The 25,333-nt window shown below is 45.4% G+C and overlaps 2 protein-coding genes across 3 annotated transcripts in view; one reads left to right on the forward strand and one right to left on the reverse strand.

Moving 5' to 3' along the window:
• Positions 1–893: 893 nt before the first annotated feature.
• wdr74 (WD repeat domain 74) lies at positions 894–5,691 on the reverse strand (the record flags this gene model as incomplete). The annotated part of the gene is made up of 6 exons (XM_083636548.1): positions 5,478–5,691; positions 4,337–4,663; positions 3,669–3,833; positions 2,759–3,136; positions 1,097–1,236; positions 894–972 (listed from the first exon to the last, which is right to left on the reverse strand). The coding sequence occupies exons 1-6, from the start codon at positions 5,601–5,603 to the stop codon at positions 894–896; spliced, it is 1,215 nt and encodes a 404-aa protein (XP_083492674.1). The 5' UTR covers positions 5,604–5,691.
• A 312-nt stretch (positions 5,692–6,003) lies between these two features.
• iws1 (interacts with SUPT6H, CTD assembly factor 1) overlaps positions 6,004–25,333 on the forward strand; it is a 45,771-nt gene continuing 26,441 nt past the window's right edge. The window contains exons 1-4 of one of the 2 annotated variants that reach the window (XM_083637142.1): positions 6,004–6,160; positions 14,059–14,144; positions 17,018–18,770; positions 24,195–24,254. In XM_083637142.1, coding sequence (XP_083493268.1) covers positions 6,118–6,160; positions 14,059–14,144; positions 17,018–18,770; positions 24,195–24,254 — 1,942 coding nt within the window. In that variant the 5' untranslated portion in view covers positions 6,004–6,117. The remainder of the gene's footprint in view (positions 6,161–14,058; positions 14,145–17,017; positions 18,771–24,194; positions 24,255–25,333) is intronic. The other variant, XM_083637143.1, reaches the window with a different exon arrangement.

Raw genomic sequence — 25,333 nt, forward strand, 5'->3', positions numbered from 1 at the left:
GAGCCGACCAACCCTGGAGCACAGAGGACGTCGAGGCACAGAAAAGGAAAAACACCCTGCTAGCAGCCTTCAAATCTGAAAGCTTTAGGTTTATATTGATTGAAATGTGGCGATATCTCAAACACTTCGGCACATGCAGCATGGATTTCGAGGGATGTGACCTAAAATAGCCACTTTTCATTTCAGCTTGACTTGAACATTACCGACTCCCCCTGGTGGCGTAGACTTGTGCCAGTTGCAGAGATCAAATATATAATAATTAGCCCCATCTGCATATCAACTGTGTCAAATGGCCATTGCACAGGTTGAAGAATGGCGACTTGCCCGAAACGTCCATCGTGTGGACAACAACAACAACAGTCAATTTGGAGTGATTTAAAACAGAAAGGTAAGCAGGACAGGAGATTTTATTTGTTTACCTATTAAATCAAAGTAATTATTTTGTCATCTGGATCCAGATAGAATAAAGTACAAAAAAGCACATTAAATCATGAAACAACTGGTACATTATGTCATTTAGCAGATGCTTTTATCCAAAGTGACTCACAATAGTACATTTGTCAACTGTTAACAGTTTTCAGAAGATACCTTTTATCTAAATAAACCTCTGGGGGCCATACAGTATCTTCACCCAATGCAAGGGCAAAATCTTTGCTAGTTTCTAGCACTCAAAATCACATTTTTCCCCCTCTTAATTACCACTGGGTCAGTACATCAAAGGATGGGTTTCAGTGACCCAGTGGTAATCACCAAAAAAGGGAGATTTTGAGTGCTAGAAACTAGCAAAGATTTTGCTCTTACACTGGGTGTAAGACATGGCCCTTGGACTGTTGCAGAAATAATACATATCTGTCAAAACAGAGTTTTAACATACATAATTGAGTTCAGTCAGTTTAAGTCTCAGATGACCGAGAGTCCGGTCCAGATCCAGTTCCAGGACCTTTGGGAGCCAGCTGTATGGACTGGGCACCGCTGGACACATGAGTCACCTTTCAGTTCAGTTGAGTTCCGTTTCTGTCCAATGACCACAGAAGAGTCCGCTCAGACACGCCCCCCCCCCCCCCCCCCCCCCCCACACACACACACACACACTCACTCTTGTCCCTTTTTCCTTTTCTTCTTGCTCTCCTTCTGCACGGCCTCCCCCTCTTCTTCTGTGGTTTTTCTCTTGGGCGTCTCCTCCACGCACTCCATGGCGTCCCACACCTCGTCCTCCTCCTTCTCCTCCTTCACCTCCTGCAGTGTGAATTTTAACAAATGTCCATTTACTTTCAGTCACAGTCTTTGAATACAATTACATTTATGGTAGCACTTTACATTACAGCTGGGTAACAACATGGGAATAGGGGGTAACAGTCAGGGTTTTCCTTTTTTGGGGGGGACGGCCAATATGGCCGTTAATATTCCAGAATTCTTGAAAGACATAATAGCTTACATTTAAACAGCAAAAAAACACAATGACAATTGCTCAATTGCACGAGTATGCAAAACTAGAAATGAGCGTGTGATGTTTCTAGTTTAGGGCTGTCCACGCGAGTCGACGTAATCGGTGACGTCGACTACGTAATTACGTCGACGCACGCTACGTGCCTCGACACGCATCAGAATCGTCACAAAAGAAAAATAGTGTGGCTAATGTTAGTGGCTAACTGTTACTTGTCGTTACTTTACATGGCAGTAAAATGCCACTGAATGACCAAATTGATTTAACTTTTAACCATTTCGATTTCCACTTTCCATACGGACCCTCAGCATTGGTTAGTTGTTAACGTCGTGACTATATTTATAACGTTATAACGTACTCCGGTTTGCAGTTTATAATTGAGGGCTGAATACAGCCTATCACCGTCATGTTGAAAGTAATTTCTGCACCGCAGCGAACATAACACCATTTAGCGGTGTTATTCGGTCGTTTAACGTTAACGTACATATTTCCGTTTGCTTTCACGGCTAACATGTAGACAATTGATTAAACTAACGTTACAGACCATTGTTAGTATGTTGCTGCTCACGTTAATTTACTGCGTGCATCATTTAACAGTGCTATTCGGCTGTTTACATACTTCTGTTTGCGTTCACGGCCATGTAAGATGAGATCAAAACTAACGTTACAGACCATTGTTACAGTCTGTGACAGTCTGTAAATCGTTTGTATTATTTATTTCCTTACCCCCACACTGATGCAAACATACATTTGGCTGAGTTAGCTGCACATTACTCTAGTGATTAAATAAATCCATGTCCTGTAAAAATACTGATCCTCCTCAGTTTAGGGAAAGGGTTCATACAGCGATGAAGCATGATGATCAATTTTGCACACCATTGTACTGTAAGATGATGATTTTATGTTGGACTGCTGCTAAACTCAGTTGACATTGCACAAGGTTTTTGGTATTCCTCCTGAAAGTGACTTGAATTTTATTTATTCTACTATTTTATTTTGAATTGCACTATATTCATTTTATTTGAGGACAAGCTCTTGCTTTAATTTTATTTGAGAGATTTTATGTTGGACTGTTAAAGAGAATGAGATGGTTAAATAAAATACTGAAATTGAGAAGTTTTTGGTTATTTATTTGTTTTGGGTAAATTTATTGTTATATACCGGTAATAAAAATAAAATAATAATAATAATCGTTAGATTAATCGTCTAATCGAAAAAATGATCGTTAGATGAATCGATAAGAAAATAATCGTTTGGGACAGCCTTATTCTAGTTACAATAATGGTTAGTTGCAGCCCTGAACTGAACACTGACCTCCTGTCCCTCTCCCCCCTCCTGGTCGGGCCGTGCAGACAGCAGCAGGCAGTTGAGTCTGGACTTCAGGTACACTTTGTGCAGCAGCGTGCGGTCCTCCAGGCTGTGGACCCTGAGGAAGCGGTCCAGGCCGCAGGAAGCAACCAGGGGGCGTGTGGGGTGGCACTGCAGTGCTCGCACGCCGCCCGCCAGGCCCTTCAGAGAGCCGCACACGGCCCCGGCCCGCCGCAGGTCCAGCACGGCCAGCTGCCCCCGCGTGTTCCCCACCACCACGCTGTGGCCCGAGGCGGGCAGGGACAACGCCGTCAGAGGGTACTCCTCGTACTGCACCTCCAAGACGGGCCGGCGCTGGGGAGACGACGGGTCGTACACACGCACCTGACAAGAGGACATGCAAAAAAAAAAAACATTATACAGGTTGGACACGCACCTGACAGACAAAACAAACTATTACTAGCATCGATTCCTAGGCTCACCCGCTGGCGTGCTCGCCCACTGCTACGCGGCATCACTGATAACATCATCACAGATTACATTACTGATGACATCATCACTGATGACATCATCACTGAACTTATATAGCCTCAGCCAGGAAGGATGACATCACTGATGAGGTAATTAGGGCAATCACCTTAATTAAAAAATACGTCAGGTCACCCGCATGGGTGTGCTTTACACTTCCTGAGAGTTTCAGCCCAATCATACGTAAAGGCCAATAAGATGTATGCCGAATGGAAGAGTAGAACCTAAAGAGTCTAAAAAGGCCTTAAGTTATTTTCTACCAAGTTGCAATAAGGAAGTAAACTTTAAAATGCTGGATATTTGAATGGAGTCTGGTATAAAGTCAGGCTTGAGTGTAGAAAACCGGAGGAAGTTTGGTGTAAAGTGGATGTCAGTAGCGCAGACAGACCTGGTGGTGGCCCGTGCAGGTGACCACCTTGTCGGAGCCGGGGATGAAGGCCATGTCTCTGACCCACTCGGGCTGCCGGAGATCCAGCCAGTCGTTACGCAGATTCTTGGACGCGAACACGGGCTGCTCCGGGCGCTCCAGGTCCCAGATTTTCAGCCCATTCTCCTGAATAAATAATAATAATCAACTTTATTCACACACACACACAAACAATACATTTAATAAATAATAATCAACTTTATTGAGACAGCACCTTTCAAACACAAAATGCCAACATGCTTTACAGCAAGATGACTGATCAAGTTATAAAACCATGTGTTAAAGGAACATTCCACCGATTTTCAAAAAGGCTTTGTATCCTTACAAAATCAGTAGTATATGAGACAACTGTAAACAGTTAGCAGACATTCATTTAGTTTGACAGTAATTGAGAGTAGATTTGAGGTAAGTTGTGAACCAGTGATGTAATTAATGCACAAATGACATCACTGGTCCACAACTTAACTCAAATAAACTCTCAATAACTGTCCAAACTAAATGAATGAATGACTTCCAAACGTTTTCTGATATACTACTGATTTTGTAATGATACAAAGCCGGTTGAAAATCGGCAGAGTGTTCCTAACTTCTGCATCTTCTCGGGGGAAAAAGAAGGGGGACGTAATAACCTTGCCGCCGGTCGCCACCTTGTGGCGGTGAGCGGGACTCTGCCTCATCCTGAACACGCTCTTTCCGGCGTCCAGTTCGGCCACGTGCCCACTGCTCTCCTCCTTCCACACGCGCAGCTTCCCGGACTCCACGCACGTCACCAGGGCTCCGGCCTCTGTCACGGCCAGCCCCGTGAAGCCCCCCTCCTCGGCCCCGGGCACCCCGCTGCAGCGCCGCGTGTCCGTGAACACGCCCTTCTCCGTGCTGAACGTTCTCACGGTGCCGTCAGCCAGGCCCAGGAGCAGCTCGCTCTCCGCAGGGTCCGCCCAGCACAGCACGCGCACCTCCTACAAAGTTGTTATCGTTAGCGGAAAGTCACGAAATAACAAACTAGCATTTACTCAAGCACTGTAGACACAAGTGACGTGTGGACTATTTGGGGATGGAAAAAGGCGAAAGGTAAGACTAGTTTGCATCATTGACTACCCAAAAGTATAGCTAAACACGTTGACAACTTTAAAATGCTTCTTACATGTACAATAAATCAGTATTAATATAGTTCAATAATTTATGAAAAATATAACTCTAAATAGACAGTTTGCGTAACTAGTATGTTTACAACGATACTTTAATGCCAATACTTAGTAGTTTGAATGCGGCAGTTAACTAGTATGAGTTGTGCCAAACAAACGTTAATATCTCAAAAAGTATAGATCACATCGCTTATTCAAGAGTTAAGACTTATACTCAAGAGTTTGATGTATAATATAATTATGCATGTCTTGTTAAAGTTGCGTGAACTGTCGCTGTTTATAAATTGTAAACACGGTCAGCCTGCTAGAGTCAGACGCTCAAATTCAGGCTCCATAGGGTTCCATTGCCACCCAGTGACGCGGTTTGTTTACCAAAATGCTGCTCGGCTGATCCCTCGTATACGACGTAGGGACACTCACGCGCACGGGGACCCGGAAGCGGGGGAAACTCCCCATTCGCAGATTGCCCCCCACGCTACCGTTGCGCAGCAACATGACCGGAAGTTACTCCAGAGTGTCCCGACGTATTGCTGCTACTTTGACTGAAGTAAAAGATCTCAGACAGTAACGCGTTACTTCTTGTGAATGTCGCGGCGAGACGGTGTATCTTGCTGCGTGCTGTACGCACCTGGTCGCGGCTCAGGCTGCTCACATGGCAGAAGTTGAAGGCCTGTCTGCGGGCCAGGCTGACGCCCTTCAGGATGCCGGTCTCCGAGCCGAGCCACACCGAGCACAGCCGGCTGTTCTCAGCCATGTCAGCCCGTGTCAGGCGGCTGGAAGTCAGACAGAAAAGACTAGAAAACTGTGTGCTGCTTCCACACTGTCAACACACACGCGCTCTTCTTCACAGCGTCGCGCAGTGATGTCGTCACCTCGGATCTGCCCCCGGCCCGCCCTCCCCCGATTGTTTATCGCAAAAGTCCGAAATGTATAGCATTTGAAAATTAAATCACAACAAAACTATTTTAACAAAAAATAAGTGAAAATGAAAGAAAGCCATCTATTTGACTAACTTCTATTGTCAATAAAGATGTCAAAAAAGGGGGGGGGGACAACAACAACGAATGCGTCATTGCAGTGCGACTACATCTGCGGCGCATGCGTATAGGGCGAGATCGACACCATTTTGATCAACATCTCAGGGGCTACGGCGGGTAGCTAGCTAGCTCTCAGACAACAGGGGTACTCTCTTGGTTTTGTTGTGCTTTCTTATTAAAGAGTTAGTGAGCAGAGGTAATTTAGGTCGTCAGCTTCCTGCGTCTGAACACATGGACGGAGAAGAAGACGAGTTCATGTCGGGGAGTCACTCCGGTAAGAAGAGCTTCCTTAGCTTTAGCTTTAGCTGCCTTCACACAGAAAGCGTCAGTGGGCCATTTGTTCAACTAACACTTAACACGTTATATATATTACCGTCTAAACTGTGTGGTCAATCTATTAACGTGGTTCATGTATGGAGGTCAAACCTTCTGCCCTAGTCATGTAACGTTAACGTGACTCAACAAAATTGACATCTCACAGCTCATTCTTTCATAACGTTAGCATTAAAGCGTTAAACATACACATGGTTGATGTTAGAGTCTAACAAGTTATTGAATCGTTTCATTTGCACAGTTATTAATTAAAAAAGCAGTTTTATTTGATCAACCAAAAATAGTTATGCTAATTGGACTCTAGGTGACGTTTCCCGCAAACACGACAAGCAATTGCTGCAGCAGAAAGAAAGGGGTTAGAGAGCTGACAATATTTAGGCAAATAAAACTTACTGGAGGAGAAATGGCACGCACAAACATCGGCACTTATCTGACTTTACGCCCGGGAGCTCGTCCCTCACCTTGCTTCATGCCCGTTCAGGAATGGCGGGCAGGTAATTGCACGTACAGACCATGGTACGGACAGTACAATATCCTCGTCACGTTTCTCTGTTCCTTTCACACTGGACTGTCTGTCTTGTAATCAGGAGTCGTGTTGGTTTTCACACTATATATGACTGAGCTGCGACAGGGGGTCACACATTACAAGATATTCCACCAGGAGGAGTCCCGGACAAGTCTGTGTCTGGTCTCCAAACCACGTTTTGTCACATAAACACACGAGAAATGCGCTGCTTTGCAAGGAAGAACGAGGTCTGCTCTCTTTTTAGCCGGCTTTATTTCCAAACACGTGCTCTCAACCAGTGTTGGGCAAGTTACTTTCAAAATGTAATATACTACATATTACTTAGAGATGCTGCGATCAAGATTTTTCAATTCCGATCCGATTTCGATATTTTAGCTCAAAACCGATCCGATTCCGATCAAATTTCGATACCCGATTCGATACCGATTTCGATCCGATACCGATACAGCACATATTTAAGTCTCTCTATGCTGTCTGATAGCTAGCAGGCAACAAACATTTTTAGGGTTAGGTATGTATGTGTGTGCTTTGGTAATATAGTATGTAAACAATTTAGTTCATCTAATTCATTTGATGTAAAACTAAAACATAACAATCAAATTAGGGCTGGGCGATATGGCCTCTAAAGAATATTGCAATGTTTTTCGGCTATATAGTAGGGTCATCTGTGGCACTTCCGTGACCGTGGAGAGCGAAGGTCCGTTTCTCAATGGATTTGTCATCTAGGAGGGTTAATAAACAAATTTAGCCGGGGTGTATTTTTAAAAAAGGCGGGGAAAATATTTGAGAGACCAAAATCCAAAATGTCTGCCGTGGAAATTAACTTTTTAATGGTTTGACCTACAATGATGCACAATACATGGTTTCAGAGCTTATTCTGGTCAAGGAATACATATTTGGTGTTTATATAATGATTTGACTTATTTTTTACCTTCAAATCCAAGATGGCTGCCAATTTTGAGCTCTAAAAGGCAGTTTTTTCAAAATCGTCATAGAGCCTTCATATTAGGCTTGAATGACAGGTCTTCTCATGATGAGTTGAATAATATACAGTATAAGTACACAGAAGTAATCTCTGAGGTCATTAAAGTCAATGTTTGTGTGTAAACAACAGCTGCTGATTTGCGGTTTCCCATTAAATAGGGTAGGCTACTGAGAATATGGTGTCCAGTTCATCCCATCACATTTTCATAATGAACCAAAAACAATTTTGCACTATAGCCTAACATAAAATAGTATTCTGTATGCAAAGCTAGCAAGGTTAGTTGCTTGAGCTGAATTTAAAGGTCAACTCAAAACAAACAATGAAATTAACTTTGAAATTATAACTGAATCCTAGGCTACTAAATTTCATCAGCACACAGTAAAGGAAACTTGTCTTTGAACTCAGCTGACTGTCTAGTCCTAATCCCTGTTGTGCAATGTCCCTTTTCAGTGAAGTTTTAGTTTTTGTTAACACATTGACTGCCAGCCGTTTTTTTTTTACTGTAGGTAGGTTCTGCCAGAGGGTTTTTTTGAGGATTCTGGCTCATCTTTCAAGACCCGAGGATTCTTTTCTGCTAAGATTTTGTGAACACACAATATCTCAAAAGAACTAATAGAATGTGTGCTTTCTCTGTCTAAAAGAGTTAGTTTGTAGAGTAGTAGTTATGTAAGCATTAGCAGTTGAATACAGCATGGTTTCAGCGTCAGAAAAATTATTCTGAGATAAACGGCTTTTTGTGAAATTCGATAGAACAGTCACTTTAACCATTCATTTTTGGCATCAGTAAGACGTCAGACATCTAAACAATAGTTTTGAACAGTAATTTCCTCCATAACAGCAGGAAACCCCCCTCTGCTTCCAACTCCTCCCTCCGTGGGCGTTCTCCTCCGCCCTCCTTGGCTTTTTCAGCAGGCAAGCCGCCGGGGGACTGCTCCCTAGTCCGATACCTCACGAGTCCGACGACACCTCATGGTTTTGGGTTAGGGTCTGGGGGAGGTTAGGTTTAGGCGTGGGGGTGGGAGAGGTTAGGTTTTGGGTTAGGGTCTGGGGGAGGTTAGGTTTAGGCGTGGGGGTGGGAGAGGTTAGGTTTTGGGTTAGGGTCTGGGGGAGGTTAGGTTTAGGGTTAGTGAAAAACGGGGAATATAGAACCCGGGGAACATAGAAGCCGGGGAACATAGACATGATCCCCTGTCCAATGCCTCTTTTTTCGGACTCGTGAGGTGTCGGACTCGTGAGGTATCGGACTAGGGAGCATGCACCAGCCGCCGAGCGCTTCATGATGTGCACGTACCGTCACCAGGCTCACTGCTTTGCTGCTGCTGTGCCTGTCTGCGCGGCCGCTCTTTGAGGAAGTCTGGATGGACTCGCTCGTTTCTTGGAGTTTTGGTTGAGAGCTTTGATGAAGCTTTTGCGATTCTGGTCATATTTATGCTGCGTGTTTCAAAGTGTGTTCCACCCGTAATCTATTATGCAAATTTGCAATCCCCCACCGCCAGCAATCAGCGCGAAAGTGAAAGCGTTTTCGCCATCCATTTTACTGTATGAGAACGGCTTCCTCGCGCTTTTCCCTCCAGTTTTGGCTCGCCTCTTTCTACTGTGGAGAGACATGTCGCCACTCAGTGGGTCGGTAAAATAGATTATACACATTCAATACCTCCAATTCTGGTATAGGAGACGTAAAAGGGTTAGATCAACGTCCCACCGTCAAAAAAAAAAAATCGATTTTTTTTTTTACGTAAAAACACGTCATTGGCAGTGAACCGTTGGATTTTGTTTGACGTAAAAACACGTCATTGGCAGTGAACGTGTTAAGAGTATGGACTTTTAATCTTGACCTTGTTGGTAGGCAACGGCCCTTTTTCAGTCAAGCATTTTCAGATTAGCTCAGTCAGTCTGTGAAGCAGTCAGTGTCAGCACTTGCGCGAGCTCGCTTTTTCTCTAACTAATGTTAACATTACACACTTTAAGGCACTTTGTTTGAGGATATAAAAGGAGGTACGGTGGTGTAGTGGTAAGCACTATTGCCTCACAGCTCGAAGGTCGTGGGTTCGATTCCCACCTGGGACGATGTGAACGCTAAAGGAATGCGTGCCCGTCCGCATGTCCTCGAGTGCCCACCGCCCGGGTGGGGTCATCAAAAGGGCCTTTCTGTGTGGAGTTTGCATGTTCTCCCCGTGCCTCCCGGGGGTTTCCTTCATATAGGAACCCCCTTCACCAAAAACATGCAATATCCTGGTTGCTAATGTGGTTCCTCCTCTGGTCGTTAAGGGCGCCTGTTCAGAGGGAGGGGAACTGGTTGGAATAGTGTGAACCTCCCACGTGCTATGTCCTACCGGTGAAGCTTCCCCTGTCAGGTGAAAAGAAGCGGCTGGCTAACTGCCCATGTCTCGGAGGAAGCATGGAGCCAGTTTTGGCTCTCCCCAGATCGGCAGAGGGTGGAGTAGCAACCAGGATAAAGAAATTACGTTAGCACTAATGGGGGATAAAAATGGGATAAAAAATCGGGGGGGGGGGGGGGGGAATATATAATAAAATAAAAAGAAAACTTTGTTTGAGGTTATCAACGTTATTCACTAGTCTAAAGATAGTTCTACCATCAAGAACATATAAAACAAAAGCAAAAACAATTTTTATTTGCAGAAGTCATCATTGATATTTGGTGTTAGCTAACGTTAGGTAACGTTATTATTTTTAGCTAAAGTTAATGTTATCTGTCTCCACAATTCTGTCAACTGACATATGCATTTGCTTTTGAAAATAAACAGCGTATAACAGCAATATAATATAACAGTAATATAATAGCGAGTTGCTTTCCCTCCCAATGAAAGACAAAGCACACAATGTCCTATGAATGTGTCCTAAAATGTGACAAGCCTTGCAAGCCCACCGATACAATAAATCAAGGCAAATGGGACAGCTTACAATTAAAAGCCCAAGACTGGTCAGGACTTGATAAATTTGATGATGTTTACACCACCACCTCCTGGGAAGATGGGGCAACCAATCGGTACATGCATTCGTCATGTTATATTTCTATTTAATCTTCAGTTATGCTTAAGCAAGCCAGGCTGTTTATTTTCAAAAGCAAATGCATATGTCAGTTGACAGAAGTGTGGAGACAGATAACATTAACTTTAGCTAAAAATAATAACGTTACCTAACGTTAGCTAACACCAAATATCAATGATGACTTCTGCAAATAAAAATTGTTTTTGCTTTTGTTTTATATCTTTAGACTAGTGAATAACGTTGATATCCTCAAACAAAGTGTCTTAAAGTGTGTAATGTTAACATTAGTTAGAGAAAAAGCGAGCTCGCGCAAGTGCTGACACTGACTGCTTCACAGACTGACTGAGCTAATCTGAAAATGCTTGACTGAAAAAGGGCCGTTGCCTACCAACAAGGTCAAGATTAAAAGTCCATACTCTTAACAAAAACTAAAACTTCACTGAAAAGGGAGATTGCACAACAGGGATTAGGACTAGACAGTCAGCTGAGTTCAAAGACAAGTTTCCTTTACTGTGTGCTGATGAAATTTAGTAGCCTAGGATTCAGTTTTAATTTCAAAGTTAATTTCATTGTTTGTTTTGAGTTGACCTTTAAATTCAGCTCAAGCAACTAACCTTGCTAGCTTTGCATACAGAATACTATTTTATGTTAGGCTATAGTGCAAAATTGTTTTTGGTTCATTATGAAAATGTGATGGGATGAACTGGACACCATATTCTCAGTAGCCATACCCTATTTAATGGGAAACCGCAAATCAGCAACTGCTGTTTAGACACAAACATTGACTTTATTGACCTCAGAGATTACTTCTGTGTACTTATACTGTATATTATTCAACTCATCATGAGAAGACCTGTCATTCAAGCCTAATATGAAGGCTCTATGACGATTTTGAAAAAACTGCCTCAAAATTGGCAGCCATCTTGGATTTGAAGGTCAAAAATAGGTCAAATCATTATATAAACACCAAATATGTATTCCTTGACCAGAATAAGCTCTGAAACCATGTATTGTGCATCATTGTAGGTCAAAGCATTAAAAAGTTCATTTCCACAGCAGCCATTTTGGATTTTGGTCTCTCAAATATTTTCCCCGCCTTTTTTAAAAATACACCCCGGCTAAATTTGTTTATTAACCCTCCTAGACGACAAATCCATTGAGAAACGGACCTTCGCTCTCCACGGTCACGGAAGTGCCACAGATGACCCTACTAATATCGCGATACACGATATATATCTCGATATTTTTGAAATCTCTCATAAATGCTCAATTTAACCCTTCAGGGTTCATACACATTTTGACCAATGGATTTCCATGACTTTATCATAAGTTCTTAACCTGTATTTTATGCACACCTGGGGTAAAAAAGAAGAAGAAAGAAAGGGCAAATGTTGTGAGCAAAGATGGATTTAATATTCCATAGCTCTGACCTAAGCAAATCTGACATCACTATTGTGATATAATATTTTTTTTAGTAAAGTGTATCACTCAATAGTCATTACAAAAAATAATGGCTTTTATAGAACCGAAAGCCTAGCTGCTTAGTCTGCAGATAAAACATAAAAAAATACATTTAGACTCTTATTGGCATGACGGCAACATATAAGCGGTCTGAATTTTGCATGGGGCCAGTTCTATAGTGAGGCATGGAAAGCCTCACTATACGCCATCTGTGTCGTTTCACTTTTGACTGAAAAATGATGCCTGTAGTCTAGATTAAAGAAAATACATGTATGTGATGTTGACAATTATGCAGGCTATGTGCGCATTCGTTTTCCTTATAGATCATGAGTGCTCCGCAGCTAGCTACGTTAGCTTGCATGTAACGTTAACGTTAGTTGATTTTGGAGACACAAACCCTGGACGTTACATTTTGAGTAGGCTAATGCATGAGGTTCTCTATGGTTTACGCCAGCTCTGGGAGTATGAAATGCTTTAAATGCGGGGGTTTTGGTCACAACAAGCTTGTGGAGCGCTTCCCTGCAACTAGATAGCCTAACCAGCTAGCTAACGTTAGCCCCGTTAGCCATCATCACAACAACTAACGTTAACGCCAAAACAAATCCGCTGCCTCATCCCCACGTTTGGTTTAGCGTAACGCCAGCTCAGACTTTCCCCTAATCTCAGAAACCTTGCGGGACATGTCTTGCAAATTGCAATAGTGGTTGTTTCTGTCAGCCACACTGGGGGCAGCCATGTTTTGCCAGTCTATGGTGCGGACGCGTGATTTCGAATCGCACATAGGTTAAGGACGGGTGTGTCTGACGTTTTGGCCCTGGCCTCTGTGTGCTGCTGCTGCTGCTGCTGCATGCTGGATAGAAATCCTGGAGCGGAGTCATGGAATGGAGTGCTTATATCGAAGCCTTGGATCGGTCATTTTCGCTGGAATCCGATCCGATCCGATCCATGTTTTTTGGCTGATATCGCGCCGATATCCGATCACATGATCGGATCGCAGCATCTCTAATATTACTAGTTACTTTCATTTGAAAGTAATATGTTACTTTACAATATTACTTTCTGTGTAGAGTAACTCATTACTTATTACACTACTTTTGCATTACTTTCACCAAAATAACAGCAGCAGCAGAATGACATTGCCGCCCCGGAACCATCCCGAAAAATAATTTCAACCACCTTGAAATCAGTGTAAACAGTCCAAAATTCTAAATGGTATTATTTTCCTTTCTTATTGTCATCTATAGTGGTTATTTGGTAATTCCAGCATAACATTATACTGCAAAGCATGTAGCCTACAACAAGCCTACAACATACACCTCGACCAGGACATCCTTCAAAAATGTTTTACACCGCGTATATGTGCTGAGGAATGATTTGCATCCGTGGCCTGTCAGCCTGTCATACGGGCTGAGAGAGAGAGGGATTGCAGGGCCGCTTCTGGGCCTTTTGGGGCCCTATGCAACATCAGAGTGGGGGCCCCAAACCACTGTCATCATAGTATCCCTGAATGAACATGAGGAGGCATAGGCTACTTCATTATCAATAACGCTTTTAATTAATACATTAAGCACAATATGAACAATAACTGTTAAAAAATATATGAAAATGAAAGTTCACAAATATTAGTTAAACAAATCCTTTCAGTGCAAAAACAGTCTAATCTTAATGTAAATGGTCCTCTAATCTGGTTTCAAGGGGCCAAAAATTTTGCGCTGCGCCCGTTGGGCGCCGGCATTGTCCCACCACAACTACTGGCTGCTCTGGTAAGATATCTGGCTGGTCAGAAGTTTGGGGAACTCTCTGGTGATGTGAAGATGCTCCACTCTGCTCTTGTATCTGAACTGTTGTTTCTCCTCAGATGACGGCGGCGGCACTCCGGTTCTGGACGAACACCCCGGGTCAGACGGCGAAGAGGAGATGAGGAGCGACAAGCATCAGTCTGAGGTACCGTTTGCCTGGGATTGTCCCGGTTTCAAGTAGAGCTGTCACTTTTTATTCGAAATTCGAATTTAACTTCGAATGTGAGGGAGGGGGGGCATGTTCGAATGTAATTGACCTGTTCGAAATATACAAATGTTTTAATAATAAAAAAATAAAGAAAAAATAAATGTTTTTCTAACTTAGCATCGATGCTAGCAGGACTTACCCAGCTATCATCATTGCCTGCTTACTGCTGCTTGCTGGTAATGTTAATCCCTTGTCAGAAAAAGTCGCGTTAGTCTCTTCTGAGAAAGATTGTCTCCAGGAGGGTCTGAAAAGTTGTCTCGAGTTGGATGCAGCCAAGTTTGTGAGGCAGTGTTGTGACTGTGAGCGTCCAAGCTAACACAGCAGTGGAGAGGAGCTGACTGACTGGACCATGAGGACAGCTGAGGATTTTTTTTTTATATTCTTTTAATATTTTATATTATATATATTTATACGATGTAACCCGCAGGCACGGACTGCATAATCGGGCACGTCGGGCCGATGGCCTGGCCTGACCTGGACTTTTTTTAATTAACCACTTAACTTCGAATATATTCGAACATTTTGCGGGCAATTAAAGTTCATTCAAACTTTATTTTGTGAAAAAGTGACAGCTCTAGTTTCAAGATGGCTGTCCCGAGTCCCAAGAAATATCAATCTGTAAAACACTAAATTGTCCCGGTTTTCGATATTCACTACCAAATTGTCACCACAATTGAAATAATAATAGTATTATACCGTACTTTCCGTACTATAAGGCGCACCTGAATATAAGCCGCAGCAGCTAAATTGAATGATTGTTACATATATAAGCCGCACTGGACTATAAGCCGCAGGTGTTTTAATGTTTAAAACTGGTCAGGAGGAGGCGTAGGGCCTGCCTGTAACAGAGATCTCCGTGTCTTATCAGCGGAGACCATTTTGAGTCCTTACCCTCATCGTCGTAACACAGCCAGTTCTCCATCTTTTGAAGCATGATGTTAGATTACAACGAGCTAGTTGTGTGGCTTAGCCTTCCAAAATGTTGCCGTTAATTTTTTAGAATGTAATACATAGAATTGGGAACGTTACATTCAATTTCATTCAGACTGTCTTTCTGGCTCAATCGGCGCCATTTTTCCCCTGGAGCGAGGGAGGGTGGGAGGAGGGAGGGTGTTTTACAGTAGTGGCTGAGAGAGCGTAGTGGCTCAGTGCGCTCCAAGCAGGTCGCGAGGCACATTTTTTGCAACATCATCCAATCAGGGTCTGTCTGTCTTGCTCTCGTTCTGTCTCTCGTACCAAAATCCATAGATTTAGGAGGTCCCCTAGTGGCCGTTAGCTGTAAAAATCCATAGATTAGCCGCACCGTTATATAAGCCGCAGGGCCGAAAAATGGGGAAAAAGCCGCGGCTTATAGTCCGAAAAGTACGGTACTTGTTTTCAGCGCTTACATAGGTATTTATCATGTTCTGTCCCGCTTATTATTACCTAACCCGATAAAAAACAGTAAGCGATTATTAGGTTTTTGTGATTTTTTGCATACGTTGTTAAATAGGTGCACTGTATAACCAAGGATCTGATCTAAAATAGATTTCAGCTCGACTTTAAAGGTCCCGTTTTGGGGGTTTGAAAATGTGGTCATTGATTCTAGTCACTTCACTCGCATTGTCATTAACTCATTGAGTGCCAGCCACTTTTGGAGAACGGACGCTCCCAGTGCCAGAGTTTCAGAGCGTTTTCAGTGATTTCTCGAGGCCCACAGAATATTGTGTGATATTACTATGTAAACACTGAACACGCACAAAGAACGATGAGACTCTATTCTATCATCTGCAAAAAAAAGTTTATTGATCCCATTTTCCGTTCTTTAGTTATGAGCCGGAGAAGATAGCTTGATTCATCCAAAAATAGCAATTTTTTTCTAGAAGCTGAGATAATTGGCCTTTTGTGAAATTAATCATTTCAAGCACATCACTGACTCTGAAGCTAATCTTTTCTAATGTAGTCACACCTCAAAAATAATTTCCTTCAATAAAACAGTTTAGGCCAGGGAATTTTGTTTGGCAGAATAATATTTTTAGCTACAACCAGCAGCGCTGGCCCCTGCGTGCGCTGCTGGTTGCAGCTTCTTGCTGGTTTTGATTTGCTGCTGGTGGGTATCGGATATTCTGGCTTGCGTTTGTCAATCCTGTCCTGCTGCCTGGGTCTGTCTGGGTGTTGTGTGTGTGCTGCTCTGCGTGCCCCCTCCCCCCCCCCCCCGCCCCGCCCCGCCCCGCCTCGCCTCGCCTCGCCTCAACTGCACACTCCTCCTCCTGTCTGTGGTGGCTCTCTGCTGAGTTTGCTGTGCGCACAGTGAAGGGTGCGGAACAGCCAGGCTTTTTTACAGCGTTCCGCGTGTGTTTGTCACCGGCAACGATGCTTCCAGTTGAGAATAATAACTCCACGGTGTGGATGTGCAGATGTGCTGTCGCAACCGACACAGAGCGGCTCAATTGTGGGAGCAGATTGGCTGCTGCAGGCACAGCTGCAGTAACGTGCTTCAGCATATCGATGCATACGGATGCGATGCGATTTCCGTTTCCATAACGACTTCTTCTTTGTTTTTTCCTTGCCTTTCTGTTATGTGGAGAGCACTGTCGCCACCTAAGGGTTCTGTAAAATAGGTTATAGACCTCCAATAGCTACAATAGTTGTACCAGAGATGTATCAGGGATTGATCCACGTCCCACCGTCAAAAAACGCAATTGACGACAACCGTCGTCATTGGCACTCTACGTCAGTATTTGAATTGACGACAGCTGTCGTCATTGGCATTCAATGAGTTAATTTGCTAGGGACTAAAAAAAACTCAAATTGGGTTTGTTGTTGAACAGGAAGAGGGCAGTGACGGTGAGGACGCCTCCCGCCGCATGGAGACCAATGGGTCCGACAACGAGGGCCGGCGAGGGGCTGACAGCGACTCGGAAGGTGGGGCCCCCAAGGGGCGCCACGATGACAACAGCGACTCAGAGGGCGAGCCCCCCAGGGGGCGCCGCAACAGCGACTCAGAGGGTGAGTCCCCCAGGGGGCGCCGCAACAGTGACTCTGAGGGCGAGGCCCCCAGGGGCCGCCGTGATGACGACAGCGACTCGGAGTCGGAGGCCCCCAGGGGTCGCCGCAACAACGACTCGGATGGCGAGCCCCCCAGGGTACGCCACAACAGCGACTCAGAGGGCGAGCCCCCCAGGGAGCGTCACAACAGCGGTTCAGAGTGCGAGTTCCCCAGGGGTCGCCGCAACAGCGACTCGGAGGGCGAGCCCCCCAGGGTGCGCCACAACAGCGACTCGGAGGGCGAGCCCCCCAGGGTGCGCCACAACAGCGACTCGGAGGGCGAGCCCCCCAGGGTGCGCCACAACAGCGACTCAGAGGGCGAGCCCCCCAGGGCGCGCCGCATCAGCGACTCAGAGGGCGAGCCCCCCAGGGTGCGCCGCAACAGTGACTCAGATGGCGAGCCCACCAGGGTGCGGCGAGACAGCAACAGTGACTCGGAGCCGGAGGCCCCACGGCCCGCCGACAGCGACGAGGACTCTCAGCTCAAACGCAAGAGGAGCGGCTCTGACAACGAGGAGCAGCAGGAGAAGCGCAGCAGGAGCGCATCGGACAACAAGCAGTCATCACCCGTCAAACACAGCGCCTCCGATAACGAGGAGGAGTCGCCCATCAAACACAGTGCCTCCGATAACGAGGAGGCAAAGTCGCCCGCCAAGCGTCGGGGCAGCACCTCCGACATGGAAGAGGGGGAGGCGGGGGCGCGGGCGCGGCCCGTGGACAGCGACTCGGACGACGAGGGCGGCAAGCTGGCGAGGGCCTCCCGCAGGGGGCGCCCTGACGCCGACAGTGACTCTGACACGGAGACGACGACTAAACGCAAGCCAGGCCCAGCACAGATAGACTCTGACTCTGACACTGAGAAGACGGCCAAACGCAAGCCAGGCCCAGCACAGATAGACTCTGACTCTGACACGGAGAAGACGGCCAAACGCAAGCTAGGCCCAGCACAGATAGACTCTGACTCTGACACGGAGAAGACGGCCAAACGCAAGCCAGGCCCAGCACAGATAGACTCTGACTCTGACACGGAGAAGACGGCCAAACGCAAGCCAGGCCCAGCACAGATAGACTCTGACTCTGACACTGAGAAGACGGCCAAACGCAAGCCAGGCCCAGCACAGATAGACTCTGACTCTGACACGGAGAAGACGGCCAAACGCAAGCCAGGCCCAGCACAGATAGACTCTGACTCTGACACTGAGAAGACAGCCAAACGCAAGCCAGGCCCAGCACAGATAGACTCTGACTCTGACACGGAGAAGCCGACCAAACGCAAGCCAGGCCCAGCACAGATAGACTCTGACTCTGACACTGAGAAGACGGCCAAACGCAAGCCAGCACAGACAGACTCTGAGGAGGAGGCGGGGCCTGGGAGTCAGGAAGTGGAGGCAGGGGCACGGGGAGGGGGGAAGTGGAAGGCAGTGGTGCAGTCTGACAGTGAGGAGGAGGAGGGCACGAGGAAGGCTGCGGCGGGGAGCGACGGAGAGCAGCAGGACGGCCAGCAGAAGGATGACAGCGACGATGACGACAAGCCAGGTACCCACCACAGATTGATAGAGTCCATATTAGGGCTGCGCGATATTGGAAATTACTGACATACCGCTATATTTTGTTTCTGCGATATATATTGCGATATGGAAAAAGAATACTGGAATTTTCACCACATGACATGAATAGATCTGTCAAGCCATGCCCCTTAACACTTTGAGTGCCAAGGCCCTTGGGCAAAAGGTTGCTTGCTGTGCCACATAGGCCGCAATGCATTTTAAAACAGTCATATAATTTTTTTAATAATTACTATGTAAACACTGAACACGCACAAATAACGATGAGACTCTCTTCTATCACCTGCAAAAAAAAGTTTATTGATCCCATTTTCCGTTCTTTAGTTATGAGCCGGAGAAGATAGCTTGATTGAAGCAAAAACATCCCTTTTTTTCTACGAGCTGAGATAATGAGCCTTTTGTGAAATTAAACATTTCAAGCACATCACTGACTCTGAAGCTAATTTTCTGATGTCTGGGTCTGTCTGGGTGAAGTGTATGCTGCTCTCATGGATGTAGGCTGCTCTGCGTGCTCCCCCCCCCCCCCCCCCTCAACTGCACACGCCTCCTGGGTGTGTCTTATGTGTCTGGTGGCTCTCAGTCTCTGCTGAGTTTGCTGCGCACACACAGTGAATGGTGCGCGACATTCAGCTTTTTGGTTCCGCGTGTGTTTGTCACGGGCTGGCATGCTTCCAGTTCGGAATAATAAGGCTGATTATGTGAATGTGCTGTTGCAGCGTACATGGAGGTGCTCAGTTGTGACAGCGGATGCTGCTGCTGGGGGCACAGCTGGCGTTGTGCTCGTTTATGGAGGCACGTCGATGCATACGGACGGATGCGATGCGATTTCCTCATTTTCCCCAGTGACTATTTCTGTGTGTTTGGCTCCTTTTTCTCTGATCAGGAAAGTGCTGTCGCCACCTAATGGGTTTGTAAAATAGGTTATCGACCTCCAATAGCTACAATATTGTTAGAGGCGACGTAAGAAGCTTAGATCGACACCCCCCCGTCAAAAAAAACAATTTGGAGTTATGACGCCATTTGGCGTCGCTGGCACTGTACGGTAAATTTCTAATGACGCCATATGGCGTCGCTGGCACTGAACGTGTTAATTAAGAAGGTGGCCTTGTGGGTAAAGTGAGTGTGTTTTTAACTGCAGCCAGGGTGAGTTAAGTGACTAAAGTTAGCATAGTTAGCAGGAAAAGAGCTTAGAACGTCACACAGACCGTGCATTATGTTCACTGCTAAAATAAAGTGCCAGTGCAGAGATGGTCCGGACTCTTAAGCCACTTCTTAACATGCAGTGGAATCCGTATTATAACCCGCTCCTAGCCGGTTGGCCTGTATGTTAAACAACAATTTGCTGGCCTACGCGCACTCCCGCGAGTCCGTATCATATTCATCTCGGTCACCGGTGTAGCGCAAAAGCAGCTGCTGTTTAACTCTGGCAGCTAATGATCCTGATCATGTAGGCTAGCTGTTATTTGGGCGGGTGGTGGCACTTCACGTTCACGTAGTTTATTAATTAATGAATCGTTCGGGCAATTGCTTATATCAACGAATTAAACGAGCAAACTCACGGTTTCCTCAAGTGCTGCAAAAACGGCTTGAATTGTTTGGTAGAGGGATCCCAACGTGCTTCAGCTATGCAGGCAGGCAGGTCCGGTGCATCAGGAGGGACACTTACTGCTGCGCTGCTTGCTTGCTCCCATGTCAGAAAAAGCCTAACTTTTGTGGGGAGAAATACATTGAAAACTAGTCAGATATGACTTGAATGTCACTTGTAAAATAAATCACCCACAGTAATTGACGACGATCAGACCACTATTTTGACTGGGCGGCTTTATGTAGCCTAACAAAGGCGGAAGCGCTCATTTTTGGCACATTGCCACCCCTCGTGGTCGGAATGGACTCCGTTAAAACGGCATGTTTTTGAATGGAGTTTGGTTAGACTCACACGACACGACAACTATTTGCCTTGTAGGGAATAACGTGCATGCTCCCGCACCCCCTCCCCCCGCCCACTGGCAGAGAGAATGCTGACCATTTCCAGCTGTTTCTAAACAAAGACCCCTCATGTTTAAAAAGGTAAAACCGGAAAATATCCTGCTCTGGCTAGCCAGAGATGATCCAGACTTCATGTTTAAAAGCCACTCTAGTAAAACCCTTGTTAGCAGCTAGGAGCCAGGCTGAGCTAAGATAGAACAGCACAACACGGTTTGGAGCCGCAAAAGCTGGAGAGGTAACATGCACTACTCTTAACAAACCCTTAAATAAAGCTGGAGAGGTAACATGCACTACTCTTAACAAACCCTTAAAGGAGAATTTCGTTTTTTTTTAACCTGGACCCATCTCCTGGCAATAATTATGATTTGGCCACTCACCCAGCGATGTCCGTGGGGTTTCTGGCCGTCCTAGCGTTGTTTTGAGATCAATAGCGTCCAAGTCAGTTGTAAAATGGAGCTGATTTGGGGCCAAGTGTGAGCCTGTCTTTCCTGCATCTAAATAGCTATTTTTATTCCCGTTTTCACCACATATCATAATAATGTGATCCCTCAACATCCACCAGAGTGATATTTCGCCCCAGGCCATTTCCTGGACTCTCACAGGGATCAAATTACCTCAAACGTGATCTCGGTCACCAAGTCTCGTGAAGTCCCGCGATACTTTCCTGCCGACTGGCCAACTACAGGTAGGACACTTTGCGGTGGTGGTTTTAGCGTAACCTATGTGGGGTTTGGCATAACCTTCGTTATTTCAAATCCCACATAGGTTACGCCAAACCCCACATAGGTTACGCTAAAACCACCACCGCAAAGCATGTACCTGTAGTTGGCCAGCCGGCAGGAAAGTATCGCGGGACTTCACGAGACTTGGTGACCGAGATCACGTTTGAGGTAATTTGATCCCTGTGAGAGTCCAGGAAATGGCCTGGGGCGAAATATCACTCTGGTGGATGTTGAGGGATCACATTATTACGATATGTGGCGAAAACGGGAATAAAAATAGCTATTTAGATGCAGGAAAGACAGGCTCACACTTGGCCCCAAATCAGCTCCATTTTACAACTGACTTGGATGCTATTGATCTCAAAACAACGCTAGGACGGCCAGAAATGCTGCGGACATCGCTGGGTGAGTGGCCAAATCATAATTATTGCCAGGAGATGGGTCCAGGTTCAAAAAAACTGAAATTCTCCTTTAAATAAAGCTGGAGAGGTAACATGCACTACTCTTAACAAACCCTTAAATATCGGAGTAAATTGAGTTCTAGCAGACAGACTTATCTTGTACCTTTTGTCATGGAAAATGAGAACATGAGGTCAAAAACTCTTTTTCTTGCTCAGTGAACCAAAACCTTTTTCTCTAGAAGAGTGGGTAAATGCATCAGTCTCAGATGTAATGTCATCAGTGGGCTCACTCACAGCGTAAAGGTGAGTAGAAGACATTGTTATCTAGTTGATGCCTCTGTTGTTCACAGTTCATGACAACAATAGACCCCCCTTTTATCTGCAGACTTGATCACAATATCAACAACATAGCTGTCAAAGACATACCTGATCGTCAGTCAGCCCCTAAACGTGCAGACGGAAAAGAGTGCTCCACTGTCTGTAATGTCTTGTGAAGCACTTTGAATTGCTTTATGTATGAAATGTGCTATATAAATAAAATTGACTTGACTTGACTTGACCTCGGGTAGTCTTTGTGACGTGGCCACAGGTCAAACGTGTTTCTATGTCTCTCACTGTTGAGCACCAGGACTTGGCAGAAGCGCGCTGGACTTTCTGTTCTACACTGTAAGTAAGCGACTCCTCGTGTTTCCTTCAGACCCGTGCCACACTCAGGCGAGCTAACATTAGCTCTAGTTAGCTCGCTAGCATTTAACCGCTTGATAATGTTACGGTTTTGCTCGTCTTTCTTTACTCTTATCCTGCTTATTATAACATCAGAGTGGCATGCACAACAACAACAGAAAATTAAACGATGGCTCTGAAAGCTAAACGTTAGTCGCTTTGATTGAACCTTGAACTACCGAGACTCAATCGGAAAGGGATAAAGTTATCTCTCAGTTGGGCCGGGTTGCCAGGTGCAGCTGGTGGTTTCCAGCACAAAGACTGCTCGAAAAACCACCAAAATGCACAGGAAAAACCGCCCAAGTAAATGCAGGTATTTTGGAAACAATCTGATGTGTGCTACCTAAAAGCACATGGTTTGGTGAACGTAAATATTGAGGTAGAAAAACATTAGCCTGGGTAAACCCAGCCCCCAGTGACCTGCTCTCAGGCTCACCCTGCTTACAGTCACAAGTCGCTAGTGACTGGGAACTGAGAGAGCAGGTCACGTGGGGGCTGGGTTTACCTAGGCTAGAAAAACATGTATTAACCAGGACTTTGATGGATGAAATGCATGTAATGGAAACTTGTCAGACCTATAATACTGCTATAAAAGCTGATATAAGGAAGGGGGCCATGATGGCATGACGAAAAAGCCATCATGCATCATGAGAATACTGTACTTTAATTGAATTCAACTAAATTGTAATGTACCAGAGATTAATCAAATCGTATCGAATAGGCTGCGTGCTATATAGGCTACGTGCTAATAGGCTACGTGCTATATAGGCTACGTGCTATATAGGCTACGTGCTATATAGGCTGCGTGCTATATAGGCTACGTGCTAATAGGCTACGTGCTATATAGGCTACGTGCTAATAGGCTACGTGCTATATAGGCTACGTGCTAATAGGCTACGTGCTATATCGTTCTGTACTATTTCATTGTGCCCCTAAAATTCTTTATGTGCTCCTAACTTTTTCATCTTAGGAGCACGATATGTTAAAGTGATAATAATCACACCACAGAAACCCAGTGCATAAATGCTGCAATACTTACAATGCAAAGCCCATCAATGGGCCATAGGCTCAATCACCATTGTGTTAACTCAGTTGGTGATAGTTAATTAACAGACATTTATTGACACGAAAATCGAATAAAGTTTCACTTTAAGAAATTCCCAAAATGTAGGCTGTACAAAATGTTACATTCAAGTTGTGCACATGATGTTTTTGGACATGGCTCTGCACTCTCTTGACTCTTTATTTTTTAAATGCCCTAAACGGATGTCCGTTTAATGTAGCAGTGAAACTACATTAATTCTAGGGTGAGTTTTCCCCCTATATCCTCATTCTAAAATCAATGTAAATCCACCTTTTAAAGCTGATATTTAAAAAAAATCTTCCGGGGGAAGCATTCCCCCAGACACCCCTAGGGGTTCAGCGGTTCGCATTTCTCTCACCTTTTTCACCCCTGGTGAGTTTGCACCCCTGCTGGTTATCGGTTGACATCCCTATTCAGCTCTGATCTGTCTTTCAGCACGATATAAAAAATAAAACGTGTGCTTGTGTGTCTGTTTCCAGTGAAGAGGAAGAAGGCCATCCTGTCAGACAGTGAGGATGAGGAGAAGACAGACAAACCAGGTATGACTGGACCTAACCCTAACCCCCATAAGTTCAAAACATATACGCACACATTAGCAACTTAGCTTAATAAGCAACGGTAACTTACATCTGCATCCTGTCATGTTGATTGTTCGTTTTTGTCCGTTTTCCTCAACGGCCGAATGGTACCATCGCCTTGCTGCCGCATGGAATTGTGGGACCGCATTAAGGGTCTGGCATACTCTTTGCGCTGGAGGCGGGGCTCCGCGGAGGGCACGCGCACTCTGCGCGGGCCAAAACAGAACATAGTCAGTGCGCAGCTCGCTCCTCCCACCCCCCTCCTCCTGTGGAAGCTCAAGGGGAAAATGGCGGCGATTAGTGCCAGGCAGTCTGAATTAAATTGAATGTAACGTTCCCAATTCTATGTATTAAATTCTAAAAAACGACCCTCAACATTTGGGAAGGCTAAGCCACACAACTAGTTCGTTATAATCGAACGTCATGCTTCGAAGGCGACTTTACGGCGATGAGGACGGTGAGGACTCAATCACAGCAGATATCCGCTGATAGCCTACCACGGAGCTCTCACAGGCACAGGCAGCTTCCTCAGCTCCGAGTGTGCTGGCGATTTCTCGCCAGGAATTGGTGGACTTCTGCTGGTCCTTGTGGTCTCTCCGTGTTGTGTCATAGAGATGTGGGTAGAGGCGGACTTGCTCTGACAGTCTTCCCTCAAAAGCGTCCATGTTGACAATGTGCCAAAACCCGACGCACTGATAGAAAAATCTCCATGGACGCGCCGCGCCGTGCTCAGGCCTCGCCCCCCGACACGCCCCATGCGATGATGTCAAAATCGCCGCGCGCCCTATGCGCTTGGCTGGGCGCGAAGACTATGCCAAAGGCTTTAGCAGTAGGGCTGACCTCTTCTGGTCGGTTGGTTGATTGTTTAGTCCAGGGGTTCCCAACCTTTTTTGTGGCAAAGACTGGTAGATACATGGAAAAAAAAGTCGCAGACTGGTTGTCAATTTTAATGGTTTTAGTTACATATATATTTACTCACCAGGTGGCGACAAAGGGTAACAGCCTTTTGTGTTGTACTGTATGTAGCCTATACAGTATTT

The sequence above is a fragment of the Poromitra crassiceps genome, assembly GCF_964638095.1.
Source record: "Poromitra crassiceps genome assembly, chromosome: 5".
Classification (NCBI taxonomy): Eukaryota; Metazoa; Chordata; class Actinopteri; order Beryciformes; family Melamphaidae; genus Poromitra; species Poromitra crassiceps.